Source organism: Durio zibethinus, chromosome 24, assembly GCF_047325235.1.
Source record: "Durio zibethinus cultivar Kanyao isolate XHJ-2024 chromosome 24, ASM4732523v1, whole genome shotgun sequence".
NCBI classification, from domain to species: domain Eukaryota; kingdom Viridiplantae; phylum Streptophyta; class Magnoliopsida; order Malvales; family Malvaceae; genus Durio; species Durio zibethinus.
The window spans coordinates 4,621,704-4,642,338 of record NC_143185.1 but is presented as its reverse complement, the minus strand read 5'-3'; the positions used below and the strand labels follow the sequence as shown (position 1 = coordinate 4,642,338).

The 20,635-nt window shown below is 26.8% G+C and overlaps 1 protein-coding gene across 1 annotated transcript; it reads right to left on the bottom strand.

The window, feature by feature from the left end:
- Positions 1-3,013: 3,013 nt before the first annotated feature.
- LOC111316328 (uncharacterized) lies at positions 3,014-3,968 on the bottom strand. The gene has a single exon (XM_089753944.1). The coding sequence runs from the start codon at positions 3,921-3,923 to the stop codon at positions 3,090-3,092; it is 834 nt and encodes a 277-aa protein (XP_089610070.1). The 5' UTR covers positions 3,924-3,968; the 3' UTR covers positions 3,014-3,089.
- Between the last annotated feature and the right edge of the window lie 16,667 nt (positions 3,969-20,635).

The window sequence follows — 20,635 nt, the reverse complement described above, 5'->3', positions numbered from 1 at the left end:
GAATATTTAGTCGGTTCAATTTATTCGATTATAAAAATTTAAAAATTAATTAAATTAATTTAATTTATAAAAAACTTAATCTATGGGGTAAAAATCGAAACAAAACAGACTTGAGTAAGTCAGTTTCACCGATTTTTGAGGGATTTTTGGTTTTTTATTAGCAAATTCAAATTGAAAAAGAAAAAAAGAACAAATTGTAATTATAACTTCCTATCAAAAAGTTTTTAGAAAAAGAGAATTTTTTTTACCAAGCCAGCATGTTCCCATTATGATAATCCACTTTTATAGTGGCTACTGTACAGTACATGAATCACAACTCGACCTCTACTCATAGCTAGCTTCGCGTGACAACACATTGACAACACATGCACCACTTACTCATTATATAAACAAATATCTCAATAATAAAAAAATTCAAGAAAACAAATAGAATACCCCTGGGCTAGATATTATTGAATTCACTTTTAAGATCACAAATTCTTTGACTTAAGATATCATTATTATCAAATAAACACAGGGAAAGAAAGACCCATTTCCTGTTCTGCTGTTCACGGAAAATACAAAAAGCAAAGGCAATTGACCTTTGATAAATTTTTGAGTCGTAGAGGTCTGGTGGAGCAGTGGAGCCGTCGATGGTCATGCTAGACTTGCAGAGATGGGGCAAATCAGGGGCAGGCATAGTATGAGGAGAGCTGAGTGTGAGGCGAAGAGTTGGAGAGACTGAGAGCCAGAGAGTTAGGAGATCTTGAGCTTGAGAGATCGAGAGCCGACTGACGAGAGGCGGACAAGCGCCTGGCGGAGAGCGAGAGAGGGGTTGAGGACTGAGAAAATGTCTGAAATTTTGACTGGCAGAGAGGCTAGGGATTCCTTTTTTTTCGGTTTAGGGTAAGTAAAAATAAAATGTAAAAAAAAAACAAAATAAAAAAAATCGATTTTTTTTCTATAGATTCATTCATAATTTATAAAACTACAGATGGATCAATTATATCCATTTGTAGATAAAAATTGTAGATAAAAATTAATGAATTATTATTTTATAAACTGACTGTCGGGATTTTACATTCTATAAATGAGATTAAAAAATTTTAATAGATGTTTATTTAATAATTTATTTATTTATTAATTTTTGTAAATACATTTAAAGAAATATTTGTTAATTTGTTAATTAATATGTTTTTTTTTTTTGAACTATTTAATTTGTTTGTTAAGTCTAAAATTTCTACATAGAATAATTTTTCAAACCAATAGTCCAAGACCATAGACACATATACGTAATGTCATTGTGTCCTTCGATTTACATTTTAATTTTCAAATTTCGATAGCATTTTTCAAAATTAATCCCTTCGTATATTTATTGAAATTGTCACAAAGGAAAAAAAAAAAAATCAAAGATGAGTTGGTAAGTGAGTGTATTTTTCATTTTTCTAGCAAGGTTATAAGTCCACGTCTGTTCCTCTTTGGTAAAAAAATATGTATCATATTTATTTCGTATTAAATTTATGTAAAATTAAAAAATTATTATTTTATATTTTATATTAATATATTAAATAAATATATTTTTTATTTTAATAAAATTCATATATAATTTTTATTAAATTTAAAACATACGTTATTTTTATTTTTTTTATCGTTTTGATATCACATGTAAAATTATCATGTCTTGTTCGAGGATCTACAATTTCCTATTAAGTCTAAAGTATTTAAATAGTTAACAAATTCATTCTACAATTTATGTAATGGAGGTCTCTTACAGTTACAGATATATGGTTAATTTCTTCTCTGTGAGAGCATATTTGCAGAAATAAAAGCGAAATTATACCGTACAAACATAGAGAATGCAATGGATTCTGAAAATATAACTTTAACTAGTGTTTCAATTTATCAGAAATAAAATTAAAATTTGGTATTCAGATAGGATTAACATCAGATAAATCTCTACATGGTTATTCACTAATCAACTTTTTTTTCCCTTTTTTTCTGTTCTGTCTCAACTCTCAACTCGTTATTTTTTATAATTCACCACTGCAAAGCAACTTATATTTGTTGTAATCTTACAAGTTACAACAGGAAACTGTACAAATTGGACCGACATTTTTAACTAGACTCAATGGATTTTTAGCCTTGTGGGAAATTTTCAGTATGTTTGGAAGGATAGAATGTCCACTTCTGTACGAGGAGATAGACAGATTCTTTTAACGAAGGGAAGTAATGTAATCATTGATAGACAAAACATTAATGAAATCATGAACATCGCCAGCAATAGAACCAGGAAAACCAACTGCGATTGGAAGCATTTTGGGGTGTAACAGGAGATTGTGGCTGCAATTCCTCTGTAGATTGCTTCTGCTCCTGCTGCTGCTGATTTACTGACTGTGTCTGTAATCCCTTGTTATTTTGGTCACCACTCGCACAGCTAATTCTTCCAGCATCATTACCTGCCAACCTGAAATAAAACAAAACAAGTTAGTGCAATGCTTTTGGTGGCTAAATAGCCGATGAAGCAAACATCTCCAGCACTGGAAATCCTTTTTCCTAGATTGAAATATGTTTTAAACAATGCACACCCTATTAAAGTTTACACATTAGAAGAATGCTGGTAATAAGAACATGACAGAAATAGATGAATCATGAAATGTTGTCAACAGAAATGCCATTAAAAATTCAGCCAGTGGCGGATCACCTTTTTAAGCCTAAAAATTGAAAAATAGGAAAAAAATTTTCTTTGAACATCCCAAAATTTTTCTCTAAACACTCTTTCCATCGATAAGATTGATAAATCCGTTAGTAATTTTTCATATATATTATACGTGAACACTTTCAAAAAATAATATTGAATTCGCCACTGAAATCAGCACATTGGATCTATCAAAAATATCCCTCAGATCCTCCTAAAAAAGCAGGAAAACAAGCACATGTGGCTGATACTGACAAATCTTCTACTGATAAATAGTATATACTGTATATTCATGCAGCATAATGAAAATGCAAGCTTTCAAGTAGCAAATTGGTGTTTTAGAAACTTCAAAATTTGGTATTTTCTTAATGCATGGAGTCATGGATATAAGATTAAAAGAAAAATAAATAGCAACTTACACAGGGAAGGCAAAGGAAAGAGTGCTGTTATTGCTCTCATTGGAAAGGCGAGAGATGCTACTGGTAGGTGAATTCTGGACCTCTACAGGGAATTTTTTTTCCTGGCTATGATTGCCAGCAATTGCGGCTAGGTCCACTGTTGGGGTATTGCTAACTGGATTGTGAACTTCCTCAGCCGGAGGCATCTTTTGGTGGCTATGATCTGCCGTAACTTCACTGGTCTCGACCACCATTGTTGTATTCTTTGACATTTCTATTGCTCCTGAACCCTTCTCTACATTTTCATTCCTTGCTGCCATGTCGTCTAATTCTTTCAAAGAAGGCAGCAGGTTACCTTGAGCAATGATCTGCTCATCTAACTTGGTCAATTCTCCAGACTTATATAACATAAAAAATTGATCCTTTGAGAAGCTGCCATTTCCAACGTGAATGCTAAACAGTGATTCATTTGAAGCAGTGCTCCAATCCATTGGTGTTGCAGGCTTACTACTAAAAATGGATGATGGTATCCGATTTGGCGCATAGCCACCAGCTGGAACTTGCTCTGCAGCCATCTGATTATCTGGGGACTTGTCATTTGAACTCGCAAACGAAACACGAATAGCTGTTGGTGATTTGAGTTCAGGTTGTTCAGATTTCTCAAGTGGTTTATTATCATTATTTCCAAGAATATCAACATGGTCATGAGAATCTGACGAGGAAGAAGAGGCTGAACTTCCATGCCTTGAAAGAGATTTAATCTCATTACTATTAACTTCAAAATCTGTTAAATGCTTGCTGCTTCCATCCCTTTTATCATCCACAGCTTCAACTCTATGACTAGTTCCCATATTCTGAATCACAATTGGAATTCAACTGAGGTGCGAAAAAAGGGAAAAAAATCCAGACATAAGTTTTTTTGTTAAATATTATCGTTCTTGATTTCTCAACTAAAATCTATGTAACAAATAAATGGAATTTAATTTTTAAATTTAATTCAGTTGGTTCATGCATATACCTTTAAAAGATAACATCTAACATATATCATGTTGAAATTTTAATATCTATAACCTCTTATCCCTAGAGTATGGCCTTCTACATATAAAAAAATAAATGGAAATTTTAACAAGATTTTAATTTAGATTTTTCCATGATATGAATAATTGCTCGATTCAAATACAGAAAAGAACATACAGAAACATCATATAATTATGAAAGAAACACAATCATAAAACATGAACATAAATGAATCAAAACTCACTTAAAACCTTCAGAACTTTCTTGATATCTTCAATCTGTCACCTTTTTTGTTTTGAAATTTCAAAGATTGAAGCTGCTAAAAGCTTTTTGGGAACATGAAAAAGAAATCAAAGAATGTAGGGAAAACTAAGGAGAGAAGAATTGGACATAAACAAAAAGATTTGTGTAGAGTTGGTGGGGTGTTACAAAACTTAAAAGGGATGGCAAAGAGAAGATTTCGGGGTGGGTACTTTATCTTTGGTTTAACCAATGTAACAAATTTTTTGAGTTATTTTGGAGAGTTGTTAGAGCCATTTTCTTCTGTAACAACTTATGCTCCGGGGGTTTACATAGACTCGTAAATGTTATTATATTATTATAATATAATTTATAATTGAAATTAAAACGGTTTTTTTTAAAAAAAAAAAACTGATGAAACAATGTCTATTAATTTATACTCCATTTTAAATCAACTAAAAGATTGATTCTGATAAAATTAAAATAACGATAAACATGAGATTATTTATTATAACAATGACATTAAATATTTATAATGATAAAATTAAAATCAGTAATGAGATATATATTTAGATGTGAAAGCAATGGTCGCATTGAGATAAAATATAGTTAAAAAAGAAAATTACTATTAGATACGTTGTTTAAAGTTTGGATTTAATGAATTTATTTAACATTTACTCCACCTCATTTTATTTGTTTAGCTTTTTATAATATCCCAAAACTATGTCCTCTTGCCTTTTTAAAACACTTAAATGTTTTATTTTTTCTATATCCTAAAATTATTTTTCATAATTTTTTTGACTTTTTGTAATTAGAAATTATGGAATTTTAAATTTATGAGAAAAATTAAATTTAATATTGTATAGATTAAAGTCAAAGTATTTTTTTTTAAATTCCGTAAAAGTTAATGGGAGAATAGCATTATGGGATGGGGGAGTTTATGTTAATAAATAATAAAAAAAATATTAAAATTATTTTTATGTCAAATAATAATTTTTAATAAATTAAAAATAATTATTTATAATAATTTTTGTTATAAATAATTGAAAATTATTAAAATTACTAAAAATGATAATTTTTATGTCAAATAATACTTTTGTTCAAAATTGATAAAAATATATTTACACGTATTAAAACTTAATAATGTAATATTAGCTCAACTAATTATTTAACATTAATTGTATTGTTTAATCAATTATTTATTAATTATTTATGTATTTATTTATATGATTATTTTTATATTAAAATATTAATTATTTTTAAATTATAATTATGAATTATTTAAATTAAATTAAAAATTAAAATTGTTGATTTACTTTATTATTTATATAGTTATTTATTTTAATTAATTAGTTAGTTATGAAAATGTTTATATTAATCATTAACTAATAATTTATTCATGCATTTATTTAATTTTTAGTTATTTATTTATTGATTATTATTATGTAGTTATATAAATTTATTTCTTTATACAAGGTTATTTGAAATTTTTTAATAAAAAGTGAAAAATAAAATAATAAAAATAAAGAAAAAACGAATAAAAAAGATAAGGGTTCATGGTAGGGACATTTTCATCTTTGCATTGTAATTAGAAGGGTAAATAAAACAAGTTGAAACATAAGCATTTGTAAAAAAATGAAGTTGCAATGGGAATAGATTTGATAATTTCAAACATGACAAGATAACATAACATGGAAAAAATCATAAATGTATTTTAAAAAAATATATTTCGTACTTATTTGTGTTAACACGAATTTCGATATTATATAATTTATATCTTATATGTGTTAATACATCTAAACATATATAAGACATGAAAAACATATTTAGATAAAATGTCTCATATGGGTATATATTTAACACGTGACACAATATGAAATATATATTTAATTTAATCTTATTATAGGAATACATGTTTAATATGTTTAACTCATTTAATACGTTTTTTATATTTATTTTAATTTAATATAAGCATATAAAAATTATTTTAATTTTTAATCTTTTGATTATGATACTTAATTACCTATTTAATACCATATAAATATTATTTTAAATATTTAATTATTATATTCATTTAATAATTATTATAAAATTATATTTATATTAATAATATAAATATAATATAAAATTAATATTAGTCTTATATATCATTATTTTATTATTTAATCTTTAATAGTTCATAATTTTGAATTTAATACTAAAAATTAATATACTTATGTAGTGTATATTAAAATTTAAATATATATTAAATACATATTATATGAGTATTAAAATTTTTTATTCTTTTTAATATGCAAGTATTTTTTTTATATTATTAATATGCTAAGTTTATTAAATTATTAATAATGGATAGTTTATAGTTATTTATTATTTTAGTCATATTTATGTATGTATTAGTATTAGTAATGTCTCTTTATATATATTCATGTTAATTATGTTTATTTATATACATTTATATTATTTTATGTTTATTTATATCATGTTTAAATGAATTAATTATATACATATTAATTATATTGTGTCTTATATAATATATATAATAAATACGTCGTATTCATATTTAGAATTTAAACATATTTTATAATTTATATTATATTTTAATAATTCGTGTCATTATATATATCAAACACGATAAGAAATACAATACAAAAAACACAACTTATCATATTTCAGTGGGAAGAAAAATTCTCATCGGATCCCTTAAAGGTTCAACCCCGATTGGAACTCACAATGATGGTTAGAACTTCAATCGCCCTGGATACTATCAGATGTCTGGTGCATTTGGTAGCTCTAACAGTGCCGCACCATAACTTTATCAATGATCTAAACGGGCCCTTAGTAAATAATAACATGTTAATAAGGATTGCAATAGAGAGTAAATAATTAGATATTTAGTATTATTTGATCCGATATCTAAATTCGAATTAACTTTTTTTGAAATCGATCCGATCTAAATCAAATTCTATTAATTTTATTTAGTTTGGTTCATTATTTTTATATATTATTTTAATATAATTTTAATATATTTAAATAAATTTAGATATAAAATAATTATTTTTATTTATAAAAATTTAAAATTATATATAAAAGTTAATGAAAATATATAATCAATTTGGTTTTATTTTTTTGTTATTCACTTCCTAATTTGAAATTCTATTTAAACTTAATATATATTTAATATCTAAATTTAATACTAATCGAATAAGAAAAAATCGATCTAAATTGAACTAAATACTATAATTTTAAATCGGTTATGATTTTTCTAATCTTTTCTCACTCATAGATTTGATAGATTTGGATGCTTATAACAAATAATTAACAAATTCAGGTAGTAGTTTTATTATCCATGACGAATTCGGATAATATTTGGATAGTATCTCTAGATATTTAATAATCAAATCTATTTAAATTTTAAAAAATAGTAATAGATATTTCAATTCGTATATGAATATATTACCTATTTATATATATAAAATATGTAAAATTTTATACTTGTGAAAATGTTCGAAACTTAACAAATAATTTTTATTTGTTATTAATTAAGAGTGAACTTAAATTTTAAATTTAATTTAATTTATTTTATATTTGGACAAAAAACTTAAATAATTTGATTTTTTCATGACAAATTGTAATGATATTAGTGATAAATGAGAAGAATATTTTCAATTTTCTTTTTGTATTTTCTAAAGTCATACATTTTCTTTAAAAAAAAAAAACTATCTAATATCTCTTTAAATTTATATTATTATTATATTCTGTCTCCTTTTTTTCATCTTTTTTTTTAGAAATGTTATAAAACTATATCATTTATTTAAACATCTAAAACGCTCATTTTTTTATATTTTAAAATTATTTTTTATGATTTTTTTAATTTTTTGACATTAAAATCATGAAATTTTAATTTTATAAAAAGATTTATAATTTTAATATTAAATATATTAAAGTTAAAAATTAATTTTAAACTCTATAAAAATCAACACCGCCCAAACAATTTGAGACGGAAGGAATAGCTAATAATTTTTTATATTCAATACATATGTAATAATAATATAAAATCTCAATACAAATTTTTAATATTTATTATCAGGATATATAAAAAAAAAAAAACGGAATCAATTTAAATAGTTAAGGGTTGTTAAATATCTCGCATTTATCTACTTATTCCATGATACTAATTAATTTGTAGTTCTTTTTTCTTCTTCTCCTAAATTATCAAAATCGATTTATATATTCTCTAAAAATATTGATTTATATATTTTTATTCAAATCATAAAACTAAAAATAAACAATTTCACAACATAAAATTGTTTTCCAATTCCGGCCCCAAAAAGTCCTAAATTCCTAATGCTATTTATGACAAAATACTTCACTACTTAAATAGAGAAAAAGCTGTTCAACAATGGTTTCCATCTGCCCTTTAACTGTAAGCTTTGGCCTTTAATCTTTCCTTTATATATATATATATATATATATATATATATATATATATATAAAACTAGTCTTTAGGCTATAAATGTACATTTTAATATTATCATGAACTAGTTTTAAGTTCGTGCAATATAAGGGTATATAATTATATATAAAAATAATTAATTATAATATAATTAAAAATCTTTATATAAAAATAAAAATTTTGATGTAAAATAAATAAAAAATAAATATTAAAGAACAATATGTAACTAAAATAATATTTTAAGAAGATTTTGTAATAAAATTATTTACCATAGAGATATGTATTAAGTACCATAATTAGTATAAAGTTTATGAAAATGATAAGTCATGATTTTAACTTTATTTAAAACTTTTTTATGGTAAGTATATTCTTTACCTCTTATATGTAAAGAATGCACTATGACCAAAATTTAATAATTTTGAATAAAGGTGGCAAACGAGTTGGTTTGGACGGGTTTGGATTAAGCTGTTTTCGAATTTGGATTTTCGGATTAGAATTTTTTTTTGGTTCAGATCATTTTGTATTTGAATACTTTCGGATTTGGATTTTTTTGGATGCAGATAATTTTGAGTTTGGACTACCTCGGATATAAGTTATTTGAATTTTAAATTATTTTGGGTTAGGTTCGGTTGGAGTTAGATGCACTTACTGTTTAGACAAGTTCAAAAAATTTTTCTAAATTTTATAAGTTATAAACGTTCTTTGTAATTTAGAATTAAGGATTAGTTTTATTTTTTATATAATTAAATAAAAATATTACAAAAATGTTAATGTTAAAATTTTAAAAATAATATATTTATATAAATATATATTAATTTTGTCTTTAAATATTATCCATTGTTTTTTAGTTCATAGTACAAATTGAAATAAAAGTTAAAATATTCAAATTTTACATAGTTGAATAATAGACATTATTAAAAAGAATATTATTTTGACATTAACATTTACATAAATATAATAATATTGAATATATACCAATTGACCAAATGTTCAATTAGAATATTGAATAGTAGATATTATTAAATTAATTAATTAATATAATGCTACAAACCTAAAGTCAACAAATGTAATTACTTAAATATGATTAACCTTAATATCAATAAAGTATAAAAATTAATTGTATTAAAATTATTACTAGTATAGTGTACTTTTAGGATATACTTTAGTTTACTATCAATAATAATTAATTCTATTTTGACTTTAATTTAAATTTAAATTTTATAGTTACTAATATATCAATTAAATTTTTTTATCTAATATTAAAATAAAAATATAAAAAATGAAAAAATTAACTAAAAGAACTGGCGGCATATGAAAAAAACCTTAGTATCCAAAAAAATAAAAAATACCAATTTCACGATTCTAATTTCCAAAATTAAAAAAAAAATAAAAATGCCTAAAAAAAATGAGTAAACCCTAATATCATATTATAAGTTTATTCCTAAGTCTAAAGCCAATGGTGCAACCCAAGCGTTTTATCTTTAAACTTACTTTCTCGAGTCACACCTTTTTTCCTTGAGCCTATTGCCATGAGTCTTTATCAACACTCGTAATAAAAAAATATTGATTAATAAATGAAAAAATTGCTTTGGATCCCATAATGCAGAAATATTTATTATCATTCGCAATTGGTTGTATGGATATAATGCAACAATAAATCAAAATAGTAAGATTTTATTGTTATTGACTATATTTTTATTAATTTTTTTAATGATTATAAGATTATTTTATACGTTTTATTAGTTGAAGAATAAGATGAAATATTTCAATTGAAGAGAATTATAGCAACGTGGAATTAGTTATTTTATGGAAGAGGATCAATAGTTTTTATTATAATATATGTTCATATTTTACTTTATAATTTTTTTTCTTGACAAAAAAGTTGAGAATTTTTTATTAACAATAATAGTGTTGCATTGATTATAATTTGCAGGATCAATTTTTAAATGTTGGGATGATTTGATCTTGATGATGATGTATTATTCTTAAGAATTTGAAAACTTTGGTTATTTGATTTTAGGAATTGAATAACATCATTTATTTTGTTATATTTGTTTGGATATTGTATTATTTAATTTAATTATTTGACTTTTTTATCATTATATTTTAATTTTTAAATAATAATTTTAATTTATAAGATAATGTTTCTATTTTCAAGTAAAATTAATATTTTAATATAATATTGAAACATTAAAAAAATATAATTTAAAGTTAATTTTTTGTTAATAATGGTATTAATATTTTTCTAAAGACATAAAATTAAATCAAATATTAAAATTATGATATAATTTTTTTATATTTGAATCATCTATATATTAAAATTAAAATTAAATTATATGGAATAAGTATAATGAATCAATAATAGTATTATTGTATATGATTATTTAGTAATGAAATTAAATTTAAATTAATGATATTTTTTTTGTTTTATATTAATAATTATTGTAAATATAATGAGATGATAGTACTAAAAATCATTAGATATTAATATTTAGTGTGTTTCAAATTAAATTTATTTATAATCAAATTAATATTTAACATTACTTTTGTTGATTATTATTGATATAATTATTTAATAATTATCAATAATAATATTTTTTAATTTTTTAATTTTTAGTTAAGAAAAATATTTATTTCTCATTTATTTAAAAAACCGTATAATTATAGTTTCGGTTTTCTCCGATTATAATTCGATTTTTACAGGTTTTATATCAGATTAATCGTGAGTTTGGATTATTACAAATTCGGGTTATGATGGTTTTTTATTGTATTGGTTTCAAACATTTTCAAATTCGGAATTTTTTAGATTTGGATTTTTTCATATTCAAAATTTTTTGGGTTTTGGTTTTGACTTTTTTTTTGTCAATTCAAGTTGATCCGGATTTAGTAACAGATTGGTGTAGGCAGATTTTCGAGCTTGAATTAGCTTTGTCATCTCTAAGTTTGATCTTAAAAAAACTTTCAAAACTATAAAAGTATGGACCATACTTGAAAATAATTTTCTGCTTATGGTTTATTGTATGTCTTTATTATTTTAATGAAAAAGAAATTAGATCAATAAAAGATAATTAAGCAATAGATCAGGTTTTGGACAATGTCATGTTAAAAACCAATAAAGTAGCAATAAATGCAATTCAAGTTAATTAAACCAAGAAAAAAATAAAAATTAATCTAGAAAAGAAAAGCATGATATATAGGTGTAATATTAATCAAGACAAAATTGAACAAAAATGATAGTAAATTTGACAATTTTTATCCCTTATGTAATAAAAATGAAAACATTTATATTATTAAATGTGACTATCATAACATTTAGATTCGATGACCTATCATTAGACATTGACTTGAGCAGTTGTCATCAATCTTTTTTATTTAGGTGCGATCTGTCCATTTTTAAAAAAAAATCTTAAGTTTGACTTAGGTATCCTTAAAAGGTAGATTCTAGGTCTACAAAATCAGAACTAGGTTCGAGAGTACGGTTACGTGTGAGAAAGGTTATAGCATCCCCACAACGCCCATTGAAAGATGGTACCAGCTCGATTTCGTGTTATCTATTAAACCTTAAAAAATTTATCAAGTAATTAATTATTAGAAATTATTCTTAATTGACTCCAATACTTTTGGCAGAAAATTAAAAACATTCTCTCACCTCAAGAATATGTAAGAAAATTATTGTTTCTCTTGCAAAAGCTCTGTCGTTGGATTATTTAATAAAAAAATTCCAAAAAAAAGAAAAACAAAAATAGATGATGCTTCGACCTTTGATAAAGATCTCTTTCACTATTTTGTTTTATTTTAAAAAAAATTCATGTTTTTATATAAGAAAAATTAATACTTTTAACTTCTCCTTAAAGCATTCGAAAACTTTTATTTTTAAGGAAAATTAATACTTTCAACTTTTTCTCAAAAATAATTTTTTATTTTTGTTTTCAAGAAAAATTAATACTTTTAACTTTTCCTTAAAGTATTTTTTCTTGAAATGTGCTTGAAGTATTTTTTCTTGAAATTTGATTTTTAAGAAAAATTGATACTTTCAACTTTTCTTTAAAGTATTTTTTTTTTAAATTTGATCTCCAAGGAAAATTGATATTTTCAACTTTTCCTCAAAGTATTTTTTTTGAAAATTTTATTTTTAAGAAAAATTAATTCTTTAGCTTTTCTTAAAAGTTTGAAATTATTTTTTTTGTTATTATTTTTAGAATAAAGATTATTCAAGAAAAAGAAAATAAGTAGCAAGGCAAATATATATGTATATATATATCGAAGTTCGCAGCTTAGCTAAAGAAAGACAGCTTGGCTCTACACTCAAGAACAGCTTAAAAGCTGAGTAGCTCAGTTGGTTGCTAGAGTGGCTAGGAATTGGACTGGGTCGAGTTGAAAGTCGGGATCGGGTCAACCAATGGTTGATGCGCGAGTCTTTGAAAAGGGTTAAGGGGAACCCGATTTTTTTGGCCAAAACAACACTGTTTTATAATCTTATAAAACTCCCTCATTTTTTAAGCCTTCATTTTCATTTTACAGATTTCCTTAGCTCCTCCAGCTTCTCTCTAAACCAACTGATGAACATCATAGGAAACTTTGAAGTCTTCAAAAATCGGTAGAGCTTCGACGTCGTCGTCGCCACTTGCCATCCACCGCTTGCTAGCACCAATCTTGTCCAAAATTTCCCCAGAATATTCCTCGTTGCTTCCCGTTGTATCTTTTACAAATTAGCTTTTTTCAAAACTCACTTCACAAGTGCATATCTACAAATTTCCTCTAAAAATTGTTGTATCATTTTTTGTATGTCGTTCATTATCTTGTTTCCTTAAGTCGTTGTCTTTTGCTGTAAAATATTGTGGCTGTCGATTATCCTTTTTGGCTATTTTGCTTCCAACTGTTTGTTGATGAAATCATTTGGTATTGAGAATTGTTGAATGAATTATTGAATATGGATCTGATGAAAAACCTGGCGTTGGGGATTAGTGGCTACCAAACTAGAAATTTTTATTGCTAGGTTAGGGACTGTTTACTAGGTTCTTAGGCTGCTATATTCTATTGTGGTGGTTGATGTTCATTATCCTATACTCCCTTAGTCTAGAATGCCTTAGAAAAATATAAAACCCATAACCAAAATAATGAAATAAGAAAGTATTTTACGATTTTTCCCCTATTGAATTGCTTCCCCCAAGAACCTTCTACTGAAAAACTTTTATTCTGATTACTTTCATTTTCTTCCCTTTTTCTGTGTGTTTATTCTTGTGATTGCTGGAGTTTATATAGGACTGGGTATAAGGTTGAATGGGATTTGAAAATCAAACATCCCCTATCTTTTAATCCATTTATCCCTGTTTAAAAAAGAAATCCCTTTATCACAGCTTCAAAATTTAAACCTCAATCTTATAGTTCTAATGAGATTAAAACTCTATTTTTATTTTTATTTAATTAATTTTTAACCTTATCAAAAATTGAATGTCTACAGTTGTCCTTTTTTGCATATTTTCTGTGAAACAAAAATTATGTAAAGACGTAGATACCCATCATGACTTTATATAGGAAAAAAAGTACTTTAGTGTAGATTGAATTGAGTCTGAAAATATAATGACTCGAAAAAGGATCTAGCATAAGCCAAAATCCAAAACACAATTACTTAGACTGAACTGAAGTTTGAAACGAATAACCTAGACTAAGCTAAAGAAGGATCTAGCATATGCCGAAATCTGAAAACAGAATGACCTAGATTGAATCGAAGTCTGAAACGAATGACTTGGACTAAGTCGAAGAAGGATCTAGTATATGCCAAAATCTAAAAAGAGAATGACTTGGATTGAACTGAAGTTTGAAATGAATGACTTGAACTAAGCCGAAGCCAAAATCCAAAAATAGAATGACCTAGATTGAATCGAAGTTTGAAACGGATGACTTGAACTAAGCTGAAGAAAGATCTAGCATATGCTGAAATCTGAAAACAGAATGACCTAGATTAAACTGAAGTCTGAAACGAATAACTTGGACTAAGAAAGATTTGACAAAGTTAAAATCCAAAATTAAAATATCTGGACTGAATCGAAGCCTGAAATGAATAACTTAGACTGAGCCAAAAAAGAATCTGGCATAGGCTGAAATCCAAAAATAGAATCACCTGGATTAAACCGAAATCTGAAATGAATAACTAAGACTGAGCCAAAGAAAGATCTGGCATAAGTCGAAATCTAAAAATAGAATGACCTGGATTAAACCAAAGTTTGAATGAATAACTTGGACTGAACTGAAAAAGATCTGGCATAGGCCAAAATCCAAAAACAAAATGACCTGGATTGAACCAAAGTCTGAAACGAATAACTTAGACTAAGCCAAAAAAAGATTTGACAAAAGTTAAAATCTAAAAACAAAATGACTTGAATGGAACCGAAGTCTGAAATAAGTAACTTGGATTGAACCAAATAGGGATTTGGCATAGGCCAAAATCCAAAACAAAATGACCTAGATAGAATCGAAGTCTGAAATAATTAACTTGGACTGAACCGAAGGAGGATATGGCATAAGTTGAAATAAAAACAAAATGACTTGGAACCGAAGTCTGACTTTACAACAATTACAAAATTGTAAAACTTCAAAGGTTCACGATTTGAAGCATTAAAAAATTTCATAATCGAAAATTCACAATGCAAGTTGAAACTCAAAGATTCACAATTGAACTTTAAAAAAAATCACAAATTTAGAATTCAAAGGTTTGCAATTTAAGGATTCACAAGATTAAAAAATTCATAAGAATTGCAATTCAAAGATTCGTAGGATTCAAAAATTTGTAACAATTTCAGATTCACAAGAATTGGAGATTCACAAAAATTTCAGATTTGCAAGAATTAGAGATTCATAAGATTTTTAGATTCATAAAAATTGAAGATTCGCAAGACTTTCAGATTTGCAATAATTAGAGATTCATAAAAACTTTCAGATTTGTAAGAATTGGAGATTCGCAAGGCTTTCTGATTCGTAAGAAATGAATATTCGCAAAAACTTTTAGATTCGCAAGAATTGGAAATTCACAAAGTTTTCAGATTAGCAAAAATTGAAGATTCACAAGGCATTCAGATTCGTAAAAATTGGAGAAACTTCTAGAGATTCATAACTAAAATTTCAAAGGTTCTCATTCAAAAATTTTAGAATTTCATCCAAAATTTCTAGGATTCTAGTTCAAAAACTCTGGGTATTCAAAAAAATTTTTAAAACCCAAATATTGTCATTCAAATTATTAGAGATTATTCTTGGAGGTTTTACAAATCATCCTCATCATTGAAAAGGTTTTTTCAAAATGTTTCACAAATTTAAAAATTATGACGTTTTCCTTGTCGAAAATCTCATCATGAAAAATTTTGAAGTTTCAAATTTCAAAATTCCCCTACCAAAGTCAAATTTTGCATGATAATGATGCGAATGCTTTCTTAATGATGCAACAACCCAGTTTCTCACAATAATGCAAATAACATACTCTAAACCATAATTCACATGTTCACTACATGATGCAAATGTGTGATTAAACCATGATGCGAATGCAATGTAATGCAACTGTCCTTAAAATCAACACCATGACATTCTAATTGATTGTGGTAATAAAGGTTTTCAAGACTCCACCATCTCACATTTCTTTTTTAACTTCCCAGTAGTAACATTTTTAGAAGCAATTCACCAATTTCGCTTAACTGATCCATGTTATTTCCAACATTTGGTTACAATTCACATATTAAATTGGTTGATCCATCACCATATTCACCACTTGGGTACCATATTTGCCTTTTCAAATCATCTTTTTCACTTTTTTTCCCTTATCATCTTAGATTTCTTTTCAAAGGAATGCATGAATCTTTTATGAATATTGTCATTCATTGATTATCATTTCAATTCATGACAAGCACAACGCAATCATATATTTTCTTGATTTATTTTGAGGATGCAAAAATGAGTGAGGATAAGGTGAATTGAGAGAAAAAGAAATCAATACAAGAACAAGGAACACATTCAAAGCATGTCACTAGGGTAAGTGTTTGAATGGTATAATAATATTTAAATAATGAATATTCAGGCAATTTCTAATATTAATCCAGGATTCTTTTTCAAAAACTCATTCAATTGATTTTCAAAATCATTTTGAGCTTTCAAACTTTGCCCCAATTTCGAAGGATTTTCAGATAACATTGATCTTCCATATATTGAGCCGTTATTCTGGTTTTCAGCTCAGATATCTTTCTACCTAAATTGTCCTTTCGGGTTTTCAATTTGAGTCTTCCTTTTTCTCCATTTTCATTTTTCATTTTTTCATTTTTCTTATTCTTTCATTTTCTTATTTTCTTTTTTCCTTTTTTCTTTTTTCTCTTTTTTTTTTCTTTCATTTTTTCACCCATTATTGATATCTCTTCCACATCAACTTTAGAATGAAGCATGATTCTATCGTTCCATCACGAGCATGCCTTAGTCTAACATATGATCATTCAATTTGAGTGTTCACATTTGATCCAAATGGACTTTTAAAGGTTGTAATATAGGCCATGGTGAAGGGTCATGAAAGAAATGGATAAAATAGGCTTAAAACATGTGTTTAAAGGGTTTAAAACCAAAAGATCATTTTCTATCATGCGATGCAATTTGGCATTTTGCTTCATTTCACATCATTTCACTACTTTTTCCTTTTTTCATTTGATTCCTCACACAAGGACTCTTATTACTTTACCCCAAATCATGTGTGACATTTATTTTTTTCCCTTTTCTTTAGTTTGCTTTTCTTTTTTTTTTTTATTTGAGACTTTATGATATTTTACTTCCTTTTTTTTTCAAAAATTACCCCCAGTGTGAAAGGTGATCCTTGGTCAGAGTTCTTTAGAAAAAAATCATAATAGGCACAAAGGGGTAACAATGAATAATTTTTCTAATGGTAAAAGAAAGATGATCATTTTTCATCTCAAATGTGAATACCTTCTTTGAAGATCATATTTTAAACAAAGATAAACTGGTTAGATGCCTCTAAGACTTGTCTATTTTTCATAAATAATCTGCTCACAAATTGCCTTTTTTACTCAAATAATCTCCATAGATCAATATAAATGAGTTTTCAAAATTAAATCCCATAACTATTATTTATAATTGTCCAAACATTCATTATTTGGAATTTGAGAATGGGAATAAAATGGACATGAAAAGTAGCAAAAATAATGATTTGGATGGAAGAGAAAATGTAATGAAATGTATCAACTTGCTTTTTATTAAAATGATAAAAAAAATAAAATCTTATTACATAAGAGAAATCTTAGCATTACTTTAAAAGAAATCCAAGTAACTTTCAGTCAGTATCAATTTCTTTGTCTTTCCCTAAGACTATGCCCTTATGTGATCAAGTGAAAAGTTTTTATTGCCATCTGATTTTTCTAATTCATCAAAGCTTTCCAAGCATTTTCAGATCAAATTTTACACCTTGTGTTTGAAAACAGGGTAAGATTCTATAGAATGACCCACATTTCTATTATGGTAATCACATGTGGCATTAGCATCATACTATTGGGGATAGGGTGGCTTTAATGGTTTTAGAATAATAGGAGATACTAAGTTATTTTTAACCAGTTCAAGAAATAACTTAATGTAAGTCATAGGGATCAAATCAATGTGGGCCCTTTCTTGGTTGTTTCGAGACCTCCTCAAACCACCCGCTTGGTTATTAGGCATTGAAGCTAGTGTAACAATAGGACTGGGCCTATATAAGGGTGCTTGAAAAGTTGGTTGGTAAGCTGGTTGTGAAGTAAGATGGTAAGAAACTGGTGCAACATGATTAACGTTGGATAATAGGTAGGATATATTGGCTGTGGGTATGGGGCATAACTTCTAAACTGCTATCCTTCAAAACTCATAACTTGAGCTTCACTTTCTTTTCTTTTAGACATCCCACCCTTCTTTGTACTAAAAGTCTCTTCTTCCTCAAGCTTGTCATTCTTAATGGCATTCTCTATCATTTCTCTAAATATCACCATATCGACAAAATTCTTAATGGCATTCCCAATAATTTTCTTATAATATGGAGGCTTCAAAGTATTCACAAATAAAATAGTCATTTTTTTTAGTAAGAGGTGGTTGAACTTGAGCAGTTACATCTTTTCACCTCTGTGCATACTCTTTGAAGCTTTCAGAAGGTTTCTTTTCTATAATTTGTAAAGATAGATGATCTGAAGCTAAGTCTATAATGTGTCGGTATTGGGCGATGAATGCCTTTGCCAAATTGTTTCAAGACTGGATACAGTTTCGATCTAACTGAACATACCACCTCGCGGCTAAGCCTATAAGATTATCTTGAAACACATGCATCAGTAGTTTCTCATCATAACCATAGGCAGCCATTTTACGATAATACATGGTAACATGAGTTATCAGGTATTTTGTCTCATCGTATTTTTTAAATTCAGAGATTTTAAATTTTGGTAGAATGACCACATCTGGAACTAAGCATAGTTCAGCTGCATCTACAAAGTTAAAATAATCCGTTCCTTTGATAGCTCGTACTCTTTCTTCTAAAAGGTTCATTTATTGGATGCTTGGGTCTTCCATCACCTTAGAAGTATTCATCTTCAATCTTTCTTTCTCTTTAAGATCATCAAAATCAAGGACCTCAATTGGACCAGACATCTTTGCCCCAAGGGTAGGATTAGTGTAGCTATGAAATGGCACTTCAAGATATGCCCAAAAAAATAGCATCTGTAGGGCTTGTGTATTTTGAAAAGATTGGCGTTGATTTAGGCCAAACCTCGAAGGGTGTAGAGGATCCACGATATCCTATTTCTCACTTGAATTTGAGGTCTCTTTTACTGTTCTACGTTTATCTAACTTATTTGGCATCTCCATCATCTTTGCTAACTCTCATTTTATCTTCTCTTGAGCTTTCTCGATCTTGTCCATACGGGTACTTTGTTCCTGTTTCATTTGCCATGCTCGCGATCGAGTATTATACGGGTGATGTGCAGGTTAACTTGAATTTGTCGATGGTCTAGCTATTCTTGACCTTTTGGTTACCATAAATTAAGATAGTTACATTACTATATGCTCATGTCATGAAAAAGGGACTATAAAAATAATCTTAATATGATTTCAAGCTAACATATGCGAAATGAATGCCAAAAAAATATATGCAGCCTAATGTTATCTTGCTTTAAATGAAATAAAAATAGATTAAAGAAAAATTCAACTAACATGCATATTATCATGACAATTCATAAACATGACAACAATAGTTAATTTCTATTCAAGAAAAATCAATCATTGTAAAAATGTAACTTAGCTGTTGGATTTTCTATGAAAGGGAAAGGTAAGGCTCTAACTATAGGTTAGGTTCCTTATGCTCATTATATGTGATTTAAGGTTGATAGTCTAAAGGTTCTCAAATTGCTCCCTACATCATTGTCCATCACAGACTAGTAAGGTACCCCAATCCTTGCCTATTATAGGCTGTCAAAGAAAAATGTTCAATTTGAGTGAGAATATTTTGCTAGCCACTACGGAGGCATTAGAACCTTACGAAAGCATATGTACTTTGCTCCCTCCTAGAGGGACAGAGCTCGGGTATGAAGCTTATGTTATACATATACATATGAATGACATAGTTAGCAATATATATAAATAAAATGAATGGGAAAAAAAATCCTTACAAAGAATTCAATTTTATTAGGCTTTTTGGATAACATAAATCTATTTGCTGGCCTGACTCTTGGCTTGTCTCCAGTGGAGTCACCAAACTCATAACGTCCAGATCCGATGACCTATCGCTAGATATTGATTTGAGGAGTCGCCACTAATCTTTTTTGCTTAGATGCGATTGGCTACCCGACTGAATCTGTCCCT

Bases quoted from the DNA above. Each gene is read 5' to 3' on its own strand.
- LOC111316328 (XM_089753944.1), bottom strand. From the start codon at position 3,923: ATGGGAACTAGTCATAGAGTTGAAGCTGTGGATGATAAAAGGGATGGA.